Consider the following 24,016-nt stretch of genomic DNA (forward strand, 5'->3'; position numbering starts at 1 on the left):
TCTTGGATTAGTATTGACAATATTATGATCTAAATGCTTTAGCACGAGCTGTTTTAGCATATGATCATTTGTAAGCAATTATGGTAACTGATCCATATCAACATATTTCGAAACAAAAGGGTAAACGACCATATTGTGTTTGAAAAATAAATTGGCTGAAAGCCAAAATAATTGCCCACTTGATCACATGGAAAAGATTCTGGGATTCTTGTGTGTTTGAAAGAAGCCTTATTCAAAGTCCAGCAATAGCACGTTCTGTAGTATTGTTCAAAAAGCCTTGATGTAGTGCACATGTCAACAGGAGTATTGCTGAGTATTGCATGGATAAGATGTCAATAAGAGTATTACATGGCAGTCCTGGTGAGCTCATGCTTCCTGGACCTGGAATACCAAATGGTGAAGTGCCATCCCTACTACCTGCCATGGGAATTCACCGCAGCTATCCTGACAGCAGTCTACATCCCTTCCCATGATGTCAAGCTTGCGGTGAATAAACTGTACTCCGTCATGAGACAAAATATCCCGAAGCCGTGTCCATTATAATCAGGAGCTTCAATCCAGCCAACCTCGAGCATACTACCAAAATACTATCAGCATGTTTCTTGTCCGACCAGGGGCCAGAACATTCAAACGATCTTGAGCAATGCAAGAAATCTTGCTATGATCTTCGTAAAGCCATCAGGAATGCCAAGAGACACTACTAGGAAAAACATGAGTCCCAGCATAACCACTCAGACATCTGTCAACTGCGGCAAGTCTGAATGCTATAACGGGTTACAAATCGAGATGAGACAACATCACTGGTGATAGTGCAGCCCACCCTGATGAACTTAATGCGTTCTATGCTTGCTTTGAGCAGAAGGGAAACAGGGCGATGACATCCATCCTGCAAGACTTGAGTGTGCCTGTTTACCAGGTTACTGTTGCAGAAGTTAGATCGGTCTTCCTGAGGGTGAAACCACGGAAAACAACTGGCCCTGGTGGAGTCTCTGGCCATGTCCTGAGGAGCTGCACGGACCACCTAGCGGGAGTCTTCATGGACATCTTCAATCTCTCCCTACTCCATTCTGAGGTACCTACCTGCTTCAAGAAGATCACTGTCATCCTCGTGCCAAAGAAAAGCAAGATCTCTTGCTTAATGACTACCATCCAGTGGCCTTGACATCCACCACCATGAAGTGCTTTGAGAAGCTGGTTATGGCACACATTAACTCCAGCCTACCAAACAGCCTTGATCCACTACAGTTTGTTTACTGGCACAACAGGTCCATGGCTGATGCTATCACCCTTGGCTTATGCTCATCCTTGGAACACCTGGATAAGAAGGGCATCTACGTCTGATTCCAATTCCTCGACTGCTTTCAATACCATTATTCCTACCAAGCTCCTCTCCAGTCATGGAGCAATGACTCTGCACACCTCTCTATGATTGGATCCTCGACTTCCTGACCAACCGACCACAATCTGTATAATCGGTGACAAATCATCCTCTGCGAAAATTCTTAAAACTGGTGCCCGCAAGGATGTGTTCTCAGCCTCCTACTATATGCCCTAAACACTTATGACTGTGCAGCCGAATACCAATCCAACTAGATTTACAAATTTGCAGATGACATCATAGTAGTGAGTTGGATATTGAATAATGACAAGATGGAATACAGAAAGGAGATTAAGAACCTTGTAACTTGGTGCCAAGACAACAAAGCAGAGGAAACTAGTGATTGGCTTCAGGAAGTGAAGCAGTACATATGCCCCAGTAAACATTGAATGCGCCAAAATAAAGATGGTCAAAAGCGTCAAGTTCCACAAAATAAACATCAGCAGTAATTTGTCCTGGACCAGGCACCTCGAAGTTACGATCAAGAAAGCACTTAGAAGGCTTAGGAAGTTCGGCATGCCCTCAACAACCCTCACTAACTGCGACAGATGTGCTGTCAAAAGCATTTTATTGGGATGCATCAGAGCCTGGTTTGGGAACAGTTCCGTCCAAAACTGCAAGAAATTGCAGAATGTTGTGGACGTAGCCCAGACCATCACACAATCAACATGCCTTCCATTGACTCTATCTGCACTTCACGCAGCCTTAACAAGGCTACCAGTATTATCAAAGACCAGTCCCCCCCCTCCGGTCATTTCCACTTCTCCCCTCTCCAATTACGCAACATGTACAGAAGTTTGAAAACACATACCTCCAGATTCAGGGAGTTTCTTCCAAGTTGCTATGAGGCAACTGAACAGTTCTCTCGTCATCTAGAGTGCAGTCCTGACTCCCTTATCTACCCCATTGGAGACCTTTGAACTATCTTTAATCTGACTTTTTTGGACTATTATGTTATATCTTGCACTAAATGTTGTACCCTTATCCTTTACCTGTGCTCTGTGGACGGCCTGATGGTATTCATGAATAATCTCCTTTGACAGGATAGTATGCAAACAAATGCTTGTCACTGTACCTCAATACCGTGACAATAATAACAAACTAAACTAATGGGCTCCTTCCTCACACAGGTACAGACGAGTCTCCAGAGCCATTACCCATCCCAACATTTATGTTGGGCTATGAATGTGATTTTCTGGTGTTATCTCCATTTGCATTGCCATATTGGGAAAAGTTACTCCTTGAACCATACGGATCACAGAGGGATATTGGGTATGTGGTGGTATGTCCAGAAAATGAAGCGCTTTTAAATGGAGCAAGGAGTTTTTTTCGTGATCTCAGTGCAGTCTATGAGGTAAGTCATAATTTATGCATCTAACTATATATTACTAAATCTCTCATCTTGTTTATTTAGATGTATGTCTGCGAGTGAGTGAGTGAGATCCTGAAATTATAATAATAATAATAATAAATTTTATATTTAATGGGCGCCTTTCATACAAAATCTCAAGGACACCTTACATAGTAAAACATATAATCAGAATAAAATAAGTAATAAAGACATCACAGAGACACAAATTAAAAACAGAATTCATTCCAAAAACAGAAAATCAAAAACACAGTGTGAAGAGAGAGCAGCGGCAACCAATTCGTGCCAGCGTCCACTCTCTCTTCACGGCAGCCATCTTGGACACAGACCTACAGGATTACATTAGACAAAAAAATCATCCCCCCACAATGGACACCACTGTGGGGGAAGGCACAATGTCCAGTCCCCACCCCATGTTCACCCCAAAGTCAGGCCTATTGAGGCCACCGCAATTGCCTCTACGGAGGCCCGATGTCCCTGGCCGTTCTCACCGGGTGGTCTTGCCCCGGCGTCGGGAGAGTCCTTTCGGCGGCTGGGCCACCTGGAACGGCCGCTTCCTGGTTGGAGCCCGCGGCTGCCGAAGCCGACAAGGCCGCGCCGGTTTGGAGCACCCAGGCTCCCGTTGGTAAAGTTGGCGCCGCCTCTCCGCTCCGCAGACCCGCAGCCCGGAGATGTTGCTCTCGGCGGTCCAGCTCGCCAGAGCTCCAGCGCGTCGCTCCAGCGCGGCGACCCAGGCAAGGCATCGCCCGCTCCGCGATAGCGCTCCAACACTGTGCCGCCACCGAGGCCAAGCTGCTGGGCGGTGCCCGCCAGGAAACGGCGCTCCAAGCCCGCTGGTAGGCCACGAGGACGGGTCAGCGGGCAGCCCGAAGAAAAAGCTGCCTCACCGACCAGGTAGGGACCTAGAAATAAAGTTGAGACCTACCCCCCACATTAAAAAGTCCATATCCCCTACAAACGAAAAACAGGACTCACTAAAAACTATAAAAAAAACTAATTAAAACGGACGGCTGCTGGCTAGCAGCCGTTCACCAAGATGGCTCCTCCTCCTCATGCCAAAACGGCACACGATAGCGCTACAATTTTTGCACCACCTTACTCACAATTGTCCTGTGGTGTGTTTTCAACAATTTTTGTTCAGATTGATGTTACATTTTACAAGTCATCACATTTTTAAGTTTACAAAACCCCACTTTTTCCAATCTGCACTGGCAGTTACCAGCTATGACATCACAATGGGATTGTAGCCCTGTCCGCTACAATGTTGCTACTGAGTCCTTTAGCAAGTGTAATTGCATTTTTTTTAAAGTTTACAATGAGGGATGGTGAATAAGGGGAAATGAGGCGGCCTGCACAGTTGGGGGCTATGGCTGAGTGGTGGAATATTGCTTTGGAGGAACGGGTTGCGTTGGGGGACCAGGCCTCCCGTGTTACAGGGACCCAATGGGTCCCACTTGGTCTAGTATGTATCTAAATATTTAAAAGCTAAATTCCTTTTGCCTCTTAAGTTGATAAAATGGTTTGAAAATAAACCTCACTGGAAAATTGTGGCTGAAATTTAAAAAAATGTTGTTTAAAATGTAGTCCTGCAGACTTGGGCAGCACAGGCCCATTTCAAAATTGCATCCTGATGGCATCATGAAAGTGGGGACCAAAGCAGCCTTGAAAATTGCAGAGCAGCCCATAAATGATTGGTTCTCTCAGCACTGTGTGAACGCTAGCAGTGAAGCATTTTCCAAACTGAAGCTTTACGCTCAAATGTGCAGACATGATCTAGGTGAGTACTTGTAACTAAACACGGCATTATAATTTTTTTTGTCAGATTAATTTAAAGTGGACTATTATCTTGATCACCTTTCCATATGGTCCTATTGTCTAATTTCTGTTACTGAATCAGATAAAATATTGAAAATTCCAATTTATTTATTGAATTCAGTTTAGAGATACAGCTTGGAAACAGGCCCCTCAACCCACCGAGTCCACGCCGACCAGTGATCTCCATACACTAACATCATCCTACACAATAGGGACAATTTACAATCTTTACCAAAGCCCATTAACCTGTAAACCTGTACAACTTTGGAATGCGGGAGGAAACTGGGGCAGCCGGGGGGAAAACCCTCGCAGTCAAAGGGAGAATGTACAAACTCATAGTCAGGATCGAACCTGGGTCTCTGGCGCTGTAAGGCAGCAACTCTACTGCGGCGCCATCGTGCGGCCCCTTTGCAAATGATACAGATTTCATAGTAGTCATTGGCTGTTCACCATTGCTATCTTGTACAGAAACGATTTAGGACCTGGTTTCCACTCTTCTTTTTGTGTGCAGCTTATTAAGTTTTGGGAATGTGTTAACATCAGGAAGTTAATATTTACAAAACAAAATTCTGGTTAGGACATTTATCAAAATATCTTGACCTCAAAGTTAAACAGAATTTATCGTTATTTTTTTTTTAAGGATTCTGGCAGATGTGTATGTTCCCAGCATTTTTAACTTTTATATTCTGAGTTGTGCTGATTAGTGTTTGAGATTTAAAATTAATGTTTTTATTGATTTTATGCATTGTGTAAGGAGCTTGCAAATATGCTCAATCTTTTACCAAAGACATATCTTTTTATTTCAGGCCCATATCTTGCTGGTCAAACACTGGACAGTTCTTTATTGTCACAACCCAACCCTGTTTCCCCACCCACTCGGTCCACTACTTCTCTGACTCCATTACAGAATTCTACTGGGGCTCCATCTGCTGCAGCCTCCAACTCCACTCCTGTACCTGCCAGTACTTTAACAAACACTGCTGTAGCCTCTACAGTCGCTACTGCCACTTCGAGTGTGCCCTTGGCCAGCGCATCATCTGCTGTGAAACAGTCTTCCTCCTTTTCATCATTTGTACATTTGAACAACTCGTCCAGCGCTGTGACAACACAGGGATCAAACTCCCAGAGTGTACAACTATCCCAGCAGATTACTGGAATGTCTACTGACTCAGCAACAGTTGGAGCAGGGCAGCAGCATCAGGATCCTCCAGAGAGGTGAGAGAGCTGGCATTTAAAAATATTCATATTACGCTGCAGTCAATTTCACATACAAATGTTTGTGAGATTTTTTATTATTTTGGAGTGCAAACCAGATTATATCAAAGTTATTTTCTATCCTGATCCAAAAATTTCGACGAACATCTTTCATGTACAAAATGGTGCATTTCAGATTTAGCAGGCTTAATCCCCCTCCCCTTAATTATAGAATACAACTCGCATTCTACTATAGTTCAAGGTAAACATTATTTAATTTTCAGTGCCTGGGCATGTCTGGCAAAGCCAGCATTTATTGCCTATCACTAACTCCCACCCGAGAAGGTACCCTCCCTGTTGTTGGGTCAAGTATTCTAGAATTTAGACCCAGTGACGATATTGAAGGAAGATAAATTTCCTAATCTGGATGGTGTGCGGCATGAGAATCTTAACCATCTCCACTTGTCATTCATGACGTTACCATTGCCAAGTCCAGCATTATTAACATAGGGAATCATCCTTGACCAGAAATGCAATTGAACCAGTCACATGCAGAGTCCTCCATAATGTTTGGGACAAAGACCCATCATTAATTTATTTGCCTCTGTACTCCACAATTTGAGATTTGTAAAAGATTAAATCATATGTGGTTAAAGTGCACATTGACAGATTTTATTAAAGGGTATTTTTATACATTTTGGTTTCACCATGCAGAAATTACAGCTGTGTTTATACATAGTCCCCACATTTCAGGGCACCATAATGTTTGTGACACATGGCTTCACAGGTGTTTGTAATTGCTCGTGTGTTTAATTGCCTCCTTAACACAGGTATAAGAGAGCTCTCAGCAACTAGTCTTTCCTCCAGTCTTTCCATCACTGTTGGAAACTTTTATTGCTGTTTATCAACACAAGGAACAATATTGTGCCAATGAAAGTCAAAAAAGCCATTATGAGACTGAGAAACAAGAATAAAACTGTTAGAGACATCAGCCAAACCTTAGGCTTACCAAAATCAATTGTTGGAACATCATTAAGAAGAAAGAGAGCACTGGTGAGCTTACTAATCGCAAAGGGACTGGCAGGCCAAGGAAGACCTCCACAGCTGATGACAGAAGAATTCTCTCTATAATAAAGAAAAATCCCCAAACACCTGTCCGATAGATCAGAAACACTCTTCAGTAGTCAGGTGTGGATTTGTCAATGACCACTGTCCGTGGAAGACTTCATGAACAGAAATACCAAGGCTCCACTGCAAGATGCAAACCACTAGTTAGCCGCAAAAATAGGATGGCCGGGTTACAGTTTGCCATGAAGTACTTAAAAAGCAATCACAGTTCTGGAAAAAGGACTTGTGGACAGATGAGACGAAGATTAACATATCAGAATGATGGCACGAGCAAAGTATGGAGGAGAGAAGGAACTGCCCAAGATTCAAAGCATACCACCTCATCTGTGAAACACGGTGGTGGGGGTGTTATGGCCTGGGCATGTATGGCTGCTGAAGATACTGGCTCATTTATCTTCATTGATGATACAACTGCTGATGGTAGTAGCATAATGAATTCTGAAGTGTATAGACACATCCTATCTGCTCAAGTACAAACAAATGCCTCAAAACTCATTGGCCAGTGGTTCATTCTACAGCAACACAATGATCCCAAACATACTACTAAAGCAACAAAGGAGTTTTTCAAAGCTACAAGAATGGTCAATTCTTGAGTGGCCAATCACCCGATCTGAACCCAATTGAGCATGACTTTTATATGCTGAAGAGAAAACTGATGGGGACTAGCCCCCAAAACAAGCATAAGCTAAAGATGGCTGCAATACAGGCCTGGCAGAGCATCACCAGAGAAGACACCCAGCAACAGGTGATGTCCATGAATCACAGACTTCAAGCAGTTATTGCATGCAAAGGATATGCAACAAAATGCGAAACATGACTACTTTCATTTACATCAGGGGTCGGAAACCTTGTCTGCCTTCGGGCCGGGACGCATGTCTGTGAGCGGATGTCGGGCCACATCTATCCCGTGTACACATGACCCCGCCCCCATCCCGCGCGGATGGCAGGCATCAAATCACGTGTTCACATGGATCCCGCCCTTTCGAGGATACCACCCGGAGCATTGGCCTCTAGTTACAGGCTCTCATGAACATGGCGCACCTACGGACCATTGCCTTGGCTCTGTCCTGAATGCGGTGGTTCAAATACTCACACTCACTCGTCCCCGGCCTATTGACAACCCCGATCCCGACAGTGGAGCCCAGATTTTTTTCTATTAGAAATCTAAAATCGTGGAGTACAGAGGCAAATAAATAAAGGATGGATCTTTGTCCTAAACATTATGGAGGGCACTGTACATATCTTTGTTTCTGAGAGCAGGACATTGGCTTATCCGACAGCGATCCTATCCTCAGCTCTTGACATCCCAAAGCATTTCCATCATCAACAAGGCATAAGTCAGGAGTTTAATGTAATGCAGAGCTGTTCTCAGTTCCCAGTAACACCAGAGTTTGGAAATGTTATTTACCTCGTGCTTTTGTTAGTAACAGATAGTTGGTAACAGTTGGTAACGGTCATGGGAAAAATGCTGAAATAAATCTTAAAAGAGCCGTACATTTTTTAAAGTATCCTTTTTGTATAATTCGTACTCCTCTTTTACCAAAGGCTGTGTCTGTTTCACAGATCTAAGAAAATGTAAAACATCCAATTGGTATATAAAAGCCATTTTGAGCTAGAGCCTGAAGTTATAGATCCTCTAACTTGAACAGTTTTTTTGCCATTATAATTGGATGGTGGATAAATTAGCTCAGCGTGGTACATAGCCCTGTTTTTAATGCACTTTATCAGATAAAAATCACAACTGTAGTCCAGACTTTTTGACAGCAATTCAATCGATTAGAATGGGATGAATCAGAAGAGGAATGAGTAATTCTGTCCTGGTTTTGCTTGTACTGATGTGTCATAGGAAATCACCTTTTCATGTGTTTTTGTTGGCTCTCACTGATCAGCACCCAAAATACAAGGTTATTGTAGAATACAGAAAGTAATCTGTGCAGTTGATATAATCTGAGCAACCATTAATAATAGGTTACTAGATTCTCATCAGAGAAATAGAATATTGGCTTTAGCTGATCATCGCTGAATCATTGAATGTTTGAATGCTTTGTTTTGTTACAGTGCCCTACAGTTGGCTTACTGATTCATAATTCATGTTTTGTATTCCCTCTTGGGGATAGGGATTTTTTTTTCATTTTTGAATTGAGAAGTTGGAGATGAAATTGCTGTCTTAATTTCATCATAAAATTGTTAATTAATGTCTACTAAATGAACCACCAAAGCAATAAATGTCTTTCAGGCAGGACTTTAAACCTCAACATGCCATGGTTTAATAAGAAGAATCTCCCAAAAATGGTTAAATATTTTACACGGACAATGGGGGAATGACAAGAATGGCAGAATATAACTTGCATGCAATTGTGGATAATATAAATGAGGCCTGGTGGATACAAGTCTTTGTATATCCATGACTGAGAATGTGCTTTGGGTGGCCAAAGGAAGCAGAAAATCGGATTTAATAAAAAACATATATTTTGCATTTGGAAGTAATTAATTATTTTGTAGGTATCAGTAATACCGGCTTGTGTAAAGCGTGAAACGCCCTTTACCCGCTACCAGTCATGTGATTGGTTACAGTCCCAATCAGAGAAGAAAATCTTCTGAGATATTGATTTTTCTGTAACTGATACCTGGCAGTGACTGAATGACAATGCTATTTAGGATATACATAATGATGATATTTTGTATGAAAACAAATTTCTGCCGTGAACCGGATGAAGACGGGCTAAATTGATTGTTCTTGGGATTTTCCTATTCTTCTTTCTCTTTTTTCCTTAATTGTGAATTTAAACTTACGTCATGGAAGGAATGGCAATTGGCTTTTCTAATATTTCCTTGCAACTTAGAAAACCCCATACTGCCCATGATGCATGCTGGCTGTCAGCGTATTTTAATCATTCCATCCCCAACTTATTTCCCTGTAAACTATTCTCTAAGCTGCCTGTCAACTCTCCTCTGATTCTTCATTCACCATTTATATAGCTAATTAACCTATCAACTGGCACATCTATCGAATCTGGGAGGAAACTGAACTGCTCAGAGGGGCATTTGCATGAATGTAAGGATAATGTGCAAACTCTACCTAGTTAGCACCCAAGATCGAACCTGGGTCACTTATGTACCAGTAGCAATAAATGCTCTGCCATTATGTCTCTCATTCACCACTATGTCATCCTTTGTATTCATAACAGAGGCATCTTGGTTAATGACATGCAGTTATTTTGCTGATTTTGCTTCCTTTTTTGTTTGCATTGCAGCACCATGGAAAGAGATAAAATCGGGGTCCCAACTGATGGGGAATCACATGCTATCACGTACCCACCATCTATTGTTGTATACATTGTGGATCCTTTTACGTATAATACGGAAGATGACAGTTCATCGTCTTCAAATGTTTGGGCACTCGGGCTATTACGTTGCTACTTGGAAATGATTAATATCTTACCCCAGAACATCAAAAATGCAATATCTGTACAGGTGGGTGGTGTTCTTTAAGATGTAATACTGACTAGAAGGGAAACTGATGCACTGTGATTTACAATGTAAATGGTTTGTTTCATATTCTTGCAGACTTTAGCAGGCAAACCATAACTTTTTTTTCCATGATTGGGAGCTGTTTGTAATGTACTATCATTTCAAACCAAACCAAACCTTCTGTAGGACCATACCACTGCATTTGATAGTGTTTATATCACGTTTAGTTTAATTTTGAGATACAGCATGGAAACGGGCCCTTCAGTCTACTGAGTCCAATGCAGCCATTGGGCATCTGTTCACACTCGTTCTATGTTACCCCATTTTCTCATCTACTCCTTACACACCAGGGGCAATTTACAGAGGCCAATTAATGTACCCTCGTTTTTTTGAGACGTGGGAGGAAACCAGATCACTCAGGAAACACATGCGGTCACAGGGAGAACGTGCAAACTCCTCATGCGGTATCAGAGGTCAGGATTGAAGGAGCCTGAAGCGTCTCTGGCGCTATGAGGCAGCAGCTCTACCAGCTGTGCCACTATGCTGCATAAATGTGTTTGAGGAGTGTAAATTATTTGTAATTCAAAGATTATCCAATGTTATTGAATTTATAAAGATATCTTTGGAGCACTAGGTATACTTGATTACAGCAAGGAAACAATTGGGGAGTATATTTACTCTTGTGCTCCCTTATCATGACCTGAACAGAATCAAATTGTTTGTAAATATTTGCTATTACTCACCTGGCCTATCACTTTTCTAGGTTGTGTGGGATGAAAAGATTTCCCAATTTTGTTTCCAATGCCTCATACTAATTTTTAGCAGTGCAGCAACAAATTAATCAGGTTCCTGATAAAATTGAAGTAATCTGCAGTTCTTTGTGTCTTAATTCGTGATGCTTGTGTAGTCAGTGATGTCTTAAGAATGCTTTGAAAGTTGCTAGGTTTAATTAGGCTGGAAATGTTTGGGGCGGGCAACTTGAACTGTTTTTTTTAAGCTTGTATACACACAATTGGCATGATTTGATCTTCTGCCGTGCAAAATCTGAACAAAATCATGTGTTTGTGCATTTGTGACCAAACTCCTTTTGTGCCAAGAGCAAGCTGGTCTGGGGCCAACAGAGTATCTGATTCTTGTTTTTGTTGGTGCGATTCTGAATGTTTTATTAATAATTTAATAATTTTTGTGTTGTTTGAAGCAAATAGTCAGTCTAATTGTTCATGCAAAGTGTTTTCATTTGCCCTTTGGGATGGGTGGAAATGGGAGCATTGTATTAAGTAACCTGTGCTTTGGTGACATTCCTATGTTGTGGCATGCAACAAAGGAAATGAGATGGATTGCTAGACTCAGTTAAGTAATCTGGCAGGTTACCAATTGAAAATGTGATTTCTTAGATGGAGAGAGGGGAGGTTTTCTCATGCCAACCATGTTCACTTAGCAGTAGCAGATGCTAAGAGCATCCACAATCCCAAATTGCAAAGTGTTCTCCTTTCATAAGAATGTAAGCAACAGAAGCCCCAAGTACCAGGTCTGATTCAATCAGATCATGGCTCAGCACCACTTTACTGCACTAATACCAGTTTGCTTGTTCCTTAATATTTAAAAATCTATTAATTTCCAGTGTACTCCAGAAGAAATCTAACCAAAGCACTTAGTGTCCAGTTGTTTTCTCCTTTCTATTGCAACTACCTAGTTGTCAATACATATATTTTATTAGTTTAGTTTAGAGATACAGCCTGGAAACAGGCCCTTCGGCCCATCGAGTCCGCGCCGACCAGTGATCCCTGCACACCAACACTCCCTGACACACACTAGGGATAATTTACAATTTTACCAAGCCAATTAACCTACAAACCTATACGTCTTTGGAGTGTAGGCAGAAACCAGAGCACCCAGAGGTAAACCCACGCAGATCATGGGGAGAACATACAAACTCTGTAAAGACAGCATCCGTAGTCAGGATCACACCCGGGTCCCTGGCGCGATAAGCAGCAACTCTACCGCTGTGCCACCCGTGTTTAGCCAGAAAGTTTCTCTTAATCTTGACATCCCTTTGCTCATCCACTATTCCCAACTTTACACCAATTAAAATATGTGGAATCCTTTTTAGATTCAGGAAGGCAACCTCTTTGTTAAAATCCATTTGCTTCACTCATCAGTGTCTGTGCAATTTCATTATTTTGTTTCTGCTACCTAATATAGCACTAATCTTTATTCCATTGTCAACAATCATCACATTCTTTGTGTTATACAAATCAATTGTGAGGATTGAGTAACTACTCACCCGGCATAGAATTCTTGTGGGACATTACTTACCAGGGGAAGAAAGAGAAAGATGAATTGGATGAATTTGATTCTGATTGTTATCCAGTGGTCAGTGCTGTACAGACCGAGTGGACTTGTAATGACTTCGGTCTTTTTGCCTTTCCTCCGTTCCCTGCTCCTGACAATTTCAGGCTGTTGCATTTGCAGTTTATACATAGCCATTTAAACAGGAAAAAAGATGATTCCCTGTAATGCTGATCGCCAATCCAGTGAAACGTTTGATCTGTTTGAGCTTTGTTATTAATCTCGAGAATATTGTACATTTGGAATATAATGGTGTCTTGAAGGATTTCTTGGGATTCCGAAATGTTATGAATTGTTTTCAAAGTTTAAACATGTTTATAATGTGAGAATTAGTTCATAGTCCCTTTGGCACTACTATCTATTCCCAAGTGGAAATTTAAAAAAAATAGTGCCCTGGCATTGCTCTTGTATATTGGTGGTTCAGTATTATGAAACCTAACTGTTCTGGTAAAAGAATAGACCAGTATACTTTTTTCAGGCTGGAACTACACTGTGTATTTGATTAAGATTTACTACAATTTTCTGGAAATTGAATCTTGATTTACTTACAGATTTTTCTATCCTTTTATTCTCAGATTGTTCCATGTCAGTATCTTTTGCAACCTGTGAAAAATGATGATCGACACCTCTATTCCCAGCACCTTAAATCATTGGCATTTTCTGTGTTCACGCAATGTCGGAGGTCCTTGCCACCTTCCACCTATGTCAAAGCACTAACTGGTTTTGGCCCAGGACTGGCCTTAGACAGCACCTTAAAGAGTCCAGATGTAAGTAATGTGTCTGACTATTTTATTAAAAACATACTTCATTGAAAGTTCTGCACATACCATTGGAGTCTGGTGCAATTCTGGTTAGCTCCAGGGGAAATGCCACTGATGGTACAATAATAACTTTGTCTGTTTGCTTTCTTGAGCTCTAAATTGAATGTGCTGCTTCTATAATTCTTCCACCAGGCAGCAAGAAATGGATGTGTTACATTTTTCCATTGGTCCCGATTGGCAAGCGTCCAATTAAACTTGCGCCTGGCAATTTTGTGGTGCCTAGCTTAACTTGCAGAACCTTTATCAAAATCACCATATATCAGAAACACATGGACATTTTTGATATACAAAGAATTAAGAACAGATTTAAGCCACTCGCCCCCGCTGCCATATCTGTTTATAACGCTGACTCCACATTCCTGTCCACCAATGATAACCTTTCACCTTATGAATTAAATATCCTACTATCTCTGACTTAAAAGCATTTAGAGGCTCCGCTTCCACCATTCCACAAGGAAGAGAATTCCAAGGACTCACAACTCTCTGAGAGAAAATGCTTAGCCTCACTTCTGCCTAAATGGCAAAACCCTTTATTTTTAAACAATGACTGTCAAAGCATAACACATTTTTGCGTCCTGTTTCACTCTTGGTAATTTCCTGTTAGTCTTATGATTACTTCTGCACTACTCTTTACAAATCATGTCTTGGAGCTTTTCAATCTCACCACCTGGACAACAAAGCTTTATTACGCTTCATTCCAAAATGGACAGTTTGTATTTTGCCAGTAATGCTCCTAATGCCAGGTCTGTGCTCACTCACCTAACTTATCTACATACCAATGAGGTCTTCGTATGTTCACTTCACAGTTTATTTTCCTACTTATCATTGGTACTTTTGGCAGCCATACCTTTGATCCTTTCATCCAAATCTGAGAAAACTTGAGGCAGTAGCACCGAGACACTACTCATTATATCTAGAAAAATACACATTTTTGCTACTTTTTGTTTACTGTAGCCAACCAATCATCATTGCCTGCTACACCAGAATGTTAACTGATGCCATCATTTTATTTTCCAATAATCTTCATCGAATGCATGGCAATCTAAGTATAATATGTCCTATATTTTCCCTTCATCCATAGCACATGTAACAAGTTTAAATATGCCAATAAATTAGTCGAGTGTGATTTTCCTTTCATGAAACCACATTGACAGCTTTCTAACATCTGCATTCTTTTGCCTCCAAAATCACTCTCCCTGATTTCTGAACCGTATCAAGCAGAAATCAGATAGCTTCAATTTATTTTGAAGTGTTTCAAGTATTTGTAAGGATTGCTGTTGCACCATGTCCGTAATAGAAAGCAGAAAATAACACCACTTACCTTTGTGGTTAGGATATGTGGCAAGAATCCACGTGTATTGCTCATCACCCAGTGGCATGAGTTTGAATCTTATTACAGTTGCTGGGGAGTTTAAATTCAAATAATTAAACAGAATCATAGGATTGTTATGGTGAGGAGGAGATGGCAGCCCCCTATAGTGCAATCTGTTCTGTCATGCTATCCTGCTCCTTCCCCATGGCCCTGTAAATTACTTTTTCTCAAGTTTATTTCTGTTTTCCTATGACAGTTTTGACTGACTTGAATTCACTTCTTAACATTATGATAGAAATGGGGTAAAAAAAAGGCTAGTTGTACAGTTAGATCATTGTGAAGATCCATTTGGTTCACCAATCTTCAGGGAGGGAAATCTGATATACCTAACCCAGTCTGTTCTATATGGGACACCAGACCCACCAATGTGTTTTACTTGCAATTGCTTCCCCAGTTTAGAATGCTCTTAAGGATGGACAATCACATCCATAAATCTGTGTCTCAGATGTGGAAGCATAGTAGGACATTCAGTATTACCATGAATGATTATTCATTTCAGTACCCTGTTCCATCTATCAACTGACGTCCTTTGAAGCCTTTAACAGTAAGAAATATATCTAACAACTTCTTGAGTTCATAGAATGACTGGGCCACTTTTGCCTTTTTGTGGTGGAGAATTCTTCAGATGTTACATTCTGTTGATTCTAAATGGCATTCGCCACATTCTGAGCGTGACACTCTTGACTCCCAGCCATGGGAACATCATAGAATCATAGAATCATAGAAAGTAGGTGCGAGAGTAGACCACCAGGTCCGTCGAGCCCGCACCGCCATTCACTCATGGCTGAACACTAAACAGACACACTTACCCACAAACAGTAGACACAAGACACAGAACACAAGACACTACCCTCCCCTTTATACCGCTATCACCCCTCTCCACCCCAAGAACCGCGTGATCTCCTGGGGGAGGCAAAAAAACGGATAAAAACCCAGGTCCAATTTGGGAAAAAAATCCGGGAAATTCCTCTCCGACCCCAATCCAGGCGATCGACACTTGTCCAGGAGATCACTCAGGTCTCACTATACTAACCATACCTAGGTCCATATCCCTGCCCTCTCCCCGTAGCCCCTTATCCCCTTGGCAGCTAAAAAACCATCTATTTTTGACTTAAATATATTTAACGTTTCTGCTTCCACTGCTCCCTGGGGCAGTGAATTCCACAAACTAACCACCCTCTGGGTGAAGAAGTTCTTCCTCATCTCAGTTTAAAAATAGCCCCCCCTCACTCTGCAACTATGCCCCCTAGTTCTAGCCTCCCCGATCATTGGGAACATCCTCGGTGCATCCACCCGATCAAGGCCCCTCACGATCTTATACGTTTCAATGAGATCGCCTCTCATTCTTCTAAACTCCAAAGAGTAGAGTCCCAGCTTACTTAACCTTTCCTCATATGTCAATCCCCTCATTGCAGGAATTAATCTTGTAAACCTTCGCTGCACTGCCTCCAGGGCTAGTACATCCTTTCTGAATCTAGCCTATGTGCTGCATTTAAGATTTTACTCCAAGATCCTATTTTAAGCTGCAAAACTCTCATGAATGCAAGCATAATTGAGCCTATTTTTCTTTGTATACTCATAGTGCCTTTCCAGGAATTAGCTTGAAAGCCTTCATTACACACCCTAGACGGCAAGACATCCTTGCTGCTCTGTGCCAATCTTCTTGCAGTGAAGGGTTTTGTAATCGTGCGCCAATCAACTGGTTACAGTTTTTCCTGACATCTTCAACTTCACGCTTCAATAGACTACTGTCCCCATCTGCTTCAAGAAAACCACCATTACCATTCCAAAAAAAAATAGTGATCTTTCTCAGTGATAACCACTCATTAGCTTTAACATCGACCATGATGAAGTAATTTGATAGACTTGAAATTGACGATATTTACACCAGCTTTCCAGACAATCTAGACCTTGCAAATCACGTAAAAGAAAAATAGGCTCACGGGGAACCCATCTCTCTTGCCTTAGATTCCGATTTGGATCACCTGGACAATAAGTACACTGATGTCATTCTTTGATCCTCAACACTGCTGCCTCTGAGGGTTGTATGCTCATTCTTTCCTCTAATCCTCCACACCCATGACTGTGGCCAAATAGAAGGCCAACGTTATCTTTAAATTCGCCAATGATACCACCGTTGTTGGCCGGATCAGCAACCAGGAAGAGGGGTAGTTGAGGAAAGAGATTGTGAACATGGTGTCAGAACAATGATCTAGCATTTAACGTCAGCAAGAGTAAAGAGTTGATTATTGACCAAAGGAAGCGGGTGAACACAACCTCATTAACGGAGCTCCTATAGGGATGGCCTGCAGCTTAATGTTCCTCAGCATCCATATTGCTACTGATCTGACGTCATGAAAGAACACCAGCATATTAGTTTTAAAGTCATATGGGATAGGAGTAGAATTAGGCCATTTGGCCCATCAAGTCTATTCTGTCATTCAATCATGGGTGATTTATCTCTCCCAACTAACCCCATTCTCCTGCCTTCTCTCAATAACCTCTGACAGCTGTACTAATTACAAATCTATCTTTGCCTTAAAAATATCCACTAACTTGGCCTCCAGAGCTTTCTGTGGCAAAGAATTCCACAGATTCACCATCCTCTGATTAAAGACATTTCTCTTCAAAGAACGTCCTTTAATTCTGAGGCTATGACCTCTAGTCCTAGACTCTATCCAAGCCTTTCACTATTCTCTATGTTTCAATTAGGTCCCACATCATTCTTCTAAACTCCAGCGAGTACAGGCCCTGGGATCATTCTTGTAGATCTCCTCTGGACCCTCTCCAGAGCCAGCACATTCTTCCTCAGATATGGTGCCCCAAATTGCTCACAATATTCCAAATGTGGCCTTACCAGCGCCTTATAGAGCCTCAACATTACATCCCTGTTTTTGTATACAAGCCCTTTTGAAATAAATGCAAGCATTGAGTTTGGTTTCTTTACTCCTGATTAAAGCCTTGCAAATTAACCTTTTGAGAATCCTGCACTAGCACTCCCAAATCCCTTTGCTTCTCCGATTTCTGGATTCTCACCCCATTTAGAAAATAGTCTATGCCTTTATTCCTACTACTTTTGGGCATCTGAGAAGATTTTGTATGTCCACATAAATTCTCTCGAACCTCTACAGATGCACTATAGAAAGCAGTCTGACAGGAAGCATCTCAGCTTAATAGGGCAACTGCTTTGCTCTTGATCACCTAAACCTAGAGAAAGTGATGAACACCATCACTGTTCATCACGGGCTCGTCACTACTCTCCATCAAGTCCATCTTCACGGTGCGTTGCACCAGAAAGGCTGAAAGTATTGTCAAGGATGCTTGCTGTGCTGGCCATTTCATTTTCTCTCTTGTACCTTTTGGAAGAAGATACAGGAATTTGAAAGGCAGGAATAGCTTCTTCCACTGCTATTGGACTCCTGAACTAATCACCAATTTCACGTCCCTTCCCAGAGGCGTTGCCATGCACTCTTACTCTTAATCCTACCTCATTTAGTTATTCCATTATTGTACTTTAATATTTTCTTGCACTACTTTGGATTGCATAGCAATTGTACACTATTCTGCTGAAAAGGACCATATGGATCCAGAATGAATTGCTAATGGATTTGAGCACTGTTGGTATTTTGACATGGTCAATGCTGGTGCTAACACCCAGTTGGAGAGAGGACATAGAGGCCAAATTAGCAACCATCAACTCAATTTACTGCATTTATGACTGACTTTATTTTTGGTCCTTCTGGGTTGTATTAACTACAATACAATACAATGCAATACCATTTATTGTCATTTGAGCCTCAGTGAGGCTCAAACGAAATTCCGTTTCCACAGCCATACAAACAAAGACAATTTCCTACAGACATACACACAATTTAATTCACACAAACATCCATCACAGTGAACCCACTGTGATGGAAGGCAAAGTCTTTTCTCTCCCCTGTTCTCCATTTCTCTCCCGATGTCCAAGCCCCAGGCGGGCGATGATAAGTCTCACGGCCATTTTAGGCCGTGCCGGGCGATTTACGGCCCCGCTCCCGGTCTAAAAGTCACAAAGTTGGAGCCACCGGCGGGCGCTGGAATGTCCCACGGCCATGAAGCCGTGCCGGGCGATGTACGTCCCCGCTCCGGGTCGTTCCAACCCCGCGACACGGGCTGGAGAAGTCGCGTTGCGGGAGCTCCGGGAAACGGTCCCTCCCCCCGGACCCGCGAGCTCCCGATGTCCCAGTCCACCAGACCTGCGGCTGCGTTGCTGGTGCCTCCGAGCCCCAGGAGTCGAGTCGCAGCAGCGAGTCACCACCGCTCCCCACGCTCTGAGGCCGGCCAGCCCCACGATGGTGAGTAGTCCGCAGCTCCGCAGTCTCCCGAGCCCCCGGGTCGTTCAGGTTGGAGGCCGCTCCACGGTGCTAGGCCCCAACGACAACGGAGACCCGACAGGGAAAAGGTCGGGTCTCCCGGACAGGGATGAGATTTTAAACAGTTTCCCCCTCCCCCCGCCCCCCACATATACACATTTAAAACCAGTATTAAAAAAACACCAACACTACATTTAACTAGACAAAAAAAAAAAAAAAGACAGACGGGTGAGTCGCACCGCCAACCGCCATTTAACTGTTACCACATAACATTTCTGCCACAAAAGCAATGATGAAGAATATTGGTGCCTCTTGGCATTGGCACTGATTAGCAATGTTACAACATTTTGAGATTTTAAAAATCAAGTCTGCAATTTATCCCATCAGATAAAGCTTAAAAAGAAGTTTAATTTTACACCTAATTCACTTTCATATCTTCAGTATTAAAAATGTTATGGCCATTTTCATACTCGGAAATTAGCATCTTGTTCCCTATTGCTTTTCCATTGACTTAACACAAAGCTGTGATCAAGGACAGTCAAATGGCCATAACTTTATTAAAAATTAAGAGAACTGAATGAAATTTTCATTTATTATAGATTGAAGCATTCTGAAACAAATATTAAACGATCTTACTTGGATGACCTGAAGTTAAAGCATATAATTAGTTAGTTATCTAATTGTAGCTAATTCCAAAATGCAATTACTAGATCTAAACATCTATCCATTTCTTAAGAAAAGATTTACATTTTTAAATAGCCTAAATGTCCAAATAACACTCACACAAGAATTCACAATATAACATGATTTTAAAATCTCATTGTCATAAATTTATAGGCCAAATGGAAGGAATTTAGTGTTTAATTGCGGTAAATTAATGGCCATTTAAATCATCTTGCGAGTGGGATTTTGTGGAACGCGCTGGTTTGGAACGTTGCGGTTGCAGTGAATTTGAACCCGATATCGGCATGAAAAATACTGCCGTTTCGGATGGGCTCCGTCACCTTCTCGCAACTTAAAATTTTGATTAAATGCATCTTAAGAAGTACTTTTTTATATAAAAACAAACAGCCTACCTTGCCTTGTCCCCTACGTGAGATCCGTCCCGTTGTCAGTATTCACGGCTTTAGAAGATGATTTTTAATTTACTCTAACAATTAACTGATCCAGCGCTAATTTTAATAAACTTAATAAAACGGCAGTCGAAGCGATTTTTCTTTAGCAACTAAACAGCCTAACCGAGATTGATTTGAATAGGCTGCAGAAAAATCGCATTTTAAACCCGCCCCCCTCTCAAAGGCGCCAAAGTCGCGCACACGGGCAGCGGCAGAACTGCAGCGCCGCTGAAGGTAAGTTTTGTAACATACCTACACTGATGCAGTTCTACAACTATCAGACATCTTGGATTGAAGTAATCATTTAGTTCTGCTGAGCTAATCTAGTACTGTTTAAATTTAAGCTAGCATATCCAGTGACCGCTGTGATTATCTCACTCTCGTGAGGAATAGGACACTCACTCTTGCACCAGATAATTGAAAACAAAATTGCCAACATTATTACCATGTATTGTTAAGAATAGGGATAGCTCAAGCAAGTGTTACACTCGAGATTGGGATTGACCTCAGCTTTGTATTTGTGGCACAATAAGATCTATCACTAATCACTAAGCTATTTACAGTTTTGAAGTATTTAAAGCGCAGACTAATTCTGAATCTTTTTTTTTCTACAGAGGCCGGAGTATTTACGTATTTATAATCCACCATTTATTTTGGCTCCTGTGAAGGATAAGCAGACTGAGCTGGGGGAGACATTTGGAGAAGCAAGCCAGAAGTACAATGTTCTTTTTGTTGGTTATTGCTTGTCACATGACCAGCGATGGCTGCTTGGAACGTGTACAGATCTCTACGGAGAACTGTTGGAAACCTGCGTCATTAATATCGATGTACCAAACAGGTTTGTAGACTAAAAATATCAAACTATGCACTGATGCACACCGTATAGTCAAAAGCCAGTCTAGTGGCAGTACTTTCCATTCAATGTCCATGCAGCAAGGCTAGTAATAGGCTAAAGATGTTCAAATATTAAAAGGAATCAAACACTAGACACTATCACCAAGTATCAGATAAACTGATGTAAAACGACATGTAAACTATTGCTTAATGATTCCTATTAAAAAGCTCTGTGGTCTTGCCTAACATTGTCAGTTCCTCAGCCTTGGATATCGCGCAGCAGACTTGTTGATCTTGCTGGTAACAATTTATTTGAATACTCACTATGAAAACATGTATTATATGTGATTTGAGATGGAAATAGAAGAATTTGTCACTTTTTAAGACATTCTATGAGCAAAACATATATGGTAGTGCCTCAAGGTCTGTAATTCCAAGAGTTCTGTTTTTGTGACTACATGTCTGACTCAATTTAGTGCTGTAAAATTCTGCTTTGGCTCCTATTTTTATTGTAATTTATAGATGTGATCCGTCTCAAATTAAATGCGATGAAATTTCTTGAGCTACCTAAGAAATACTTTCATGAATACTATTCATGGATATCATTCAAAATTATCCAAATCTTGTTCAAGAAGTCTGATTTTTAGCCTGATAGGTAAATAATAAGGCTATTTGATCTTGAGTGGCATAAGTCGATGGATGCTTTTCCCAATGCAGGCCAATTGTCCTGGGTCAACTAACTCCCTGCAAGAAGTGAAGCTGTTTTATATAATTCAACCACTCACCTGCTTGTATTCAGGGTGTAGCCTCCTGTACATTGGCGCGACCAAGCATGGCTAGCCTATCATTTTGCAGTACACTTGCATTTTGTCTGCAACGGCCATCCCTTCCTCCTGGTTGCATGCCATTCCATCTCCCCTTCCCATTCCCACATTGATCTGTCAGTCCTCTGCCTTCTCCACTGCCAAGGTGAGGCCAGACACAAACTACGTCAGCAACTCAATGGTATGATCATTTAAATTTAGAACATTGAACAGTGTAGCACAGGAGCAGGTCATAAGGCCCACAATGTCCTTGCTGATCATGATGCCAAGTTAAACTAATTTCATCTACATGCCTGTGCTCCTTTCTCTTTCAGGTACCCCCTGCAGGCTCCACCCCTGTCACCCAGTTTAAATTCCCCTCCCCTACCTAGTTCCTAGTACCATCTGTTTACCACCCGTGCATACCTTCTGGTTTTCCTAAACACCCCCTCCATCCCACATCTCCCAAACGGGTTCCATCTGACCACCACCTCTAGCTTGCTGGTTCCAATTATCGCCTTCCTAATTCATTAGTTTCCAGCCTCTCTGTGTTTCCACTTATCACCTTCTCGGCTCCCACCACCTGGCTCCATCCCCCCTTTTTCCCCTCTTTATCTCTCTCTACCTATCATTCACCAGCCACTTACTGTCTCCAGACTTCATCCTTTTTCCACCTGCCCATTATCTTCCTTCTCACCTAGTGCAGCCCTTGACCCTCACTCTCACATCTTTATAGTGGCTATTTGTAATCTCAGTCCTGGTGCAAGCTACTGACCTGACAAATCCACAGATGTCGCTTGACATGCTGAGTTCCTCCAGCGGCTTGTTTTTTGCTCCAGATGCCAACATCTGCAGTCTCTCTTGTGTCTGAATTGTGTTGAGGATATTTGTGCAGTGCTCAATTTGATAACATGATTGTGATCTTTATTAATGTCCTTACATTTTCAAGAGAGAGGGTTTTGATCGGTTTTAACTCGGTTAAAGTAGTGATTTGTTTTATCTGACAGGGCTCGCAGGCGGAAAGGCTCGCCCAGGAGAATGGGTTTGCAAAAGCTCTGGGACTGGTGTTTGGGTATTATGCAAATGACATCACTGCCTTGGAGGGTTGTCATTGGACGCCTTGGGAGAATAGGACATGGAGAGTTGAAAGGTAAATAAATTACAGTAAATCTCCATTATTTTGCAAGCAGGAATATTGTGCTTTTATTTAGCAATTTTCTTGTTTTTTTGTATTGACAAAAGGTTCTCATTCTTGAAGTATTTGTTCCAGATGTTGATCTTGGCTAATGTGGGACCATTCTCATTATATGTACACACATGAAATAACCATATATTTTCACGAAGATAGACACAAAAAGCTGGAGTAACTCAGCAGGATAGGCAGCATCACTGGAGAGAAGGAATGGGTAATGTTTCGGGTCGAGACCCTTCAGTCTGGTTAGGAGATAAGGGAAACGAGAGATAAAAACAGTGATATGGAGAGATAAAGAACAATGAATGAAAGATATGCAAAAAAGTAATGATGATAAAGTAAATGCCATTGTAAGTTGTTTGTAGGGTGAAAATGAGACGCTGGTGCAACTTGCGTGGGGGAGGGAGTAAGAGAAAGGGAATGCCGGGGCTACCTGAAGTGAGGGAATTCAATATACCACTGGGCTGTAAACTGCCCCAGCGAAATATGAGATGATGTTCCTCCAATTTGCGTTTAGCCTCACTCCAGAAAGGTCTGTGTAGGAATGGGAAGGCGTAGGAATGGGAAGTGTCCAGCAACCGGGAGATCAGGTTGGTTAACGTGGGCTGAACGAAGATGTTCAGCAAAACGATCGGCCACTCTGCGTTTGGTCTCGCCGATGTATAAGAGTCCACATCTTGAACAACGGATACATTAGATGAGGTTGGAGGAGGTGCAAGTGAACCTCTGCCTAACCTGAAAGGACTGTCGGGGTCCCTGGACAGAGTCAAGGGAGGAGGAATAGCGACAGGTGTGCATCTTCTGCGGTTGCAGGGGAAGGTAC

At 41.9% G+C, this 24,016-nt stretch overlaps 1 protein-coding gene across 2 annotated transcripts in view; it reads left to right on the plus strand.

The window, feature by feature from the left end:
* med13 (mediator complex subunit 13) overlaps window positions 1-24,016 on the plus strand; it is a 170,582-nt gene that overhangs the window by 129,617 nt on the left and 16,949 nt on the right. For both annotated transcript variants that reach the window (XM_033045798.1, XM_033045799.1), the window contains exons 19-25: window positions 2,509-2,732; window positions 4,332-4,524; window positions 5,369-5,777; window positions 10,139-10,358; window positions 13,280-13,471; window positions 20,979-21,202; window positions 23,009-23,151. In XM_033045798.1, coding sequence (XP_032901689.1) covers window positions 2,509-2,732; window positions 4,332-4,524; window positions 5,369-5,777; window positions 10,139-10,358; window positions 13,280-13,471; window positions 20,979-21,202; window positions 23,009-23,151 — 1,605 coding nt within the window. The remainder of the gene's footprint in view (window positions 1-2,508; window positions 2,733-4,331; window positions 4,525-5,368; window positions 5,778-10,138; window positions 10,359-13,279; window positions 13,472-20,978; window positions 21,203-23,008; window positions 23,152-24,016) is intronic.

The sequence above is a fragment of the Amblyraja radiata genome, chromosome 28 (assembly GCF_010909765.2).
Source record: "Amblyraja radiata isolate CabotCenter1 chromosome 28, sAmbRad1.1.pri, whole genome shotgun sequence".
Taxonomy (NCBI): Eukaryota; Metazoa; Chordata; class Chondrichthyes; order Rajiformes; family Rajidae; genus Amblyraja; species Amblyraja radiata.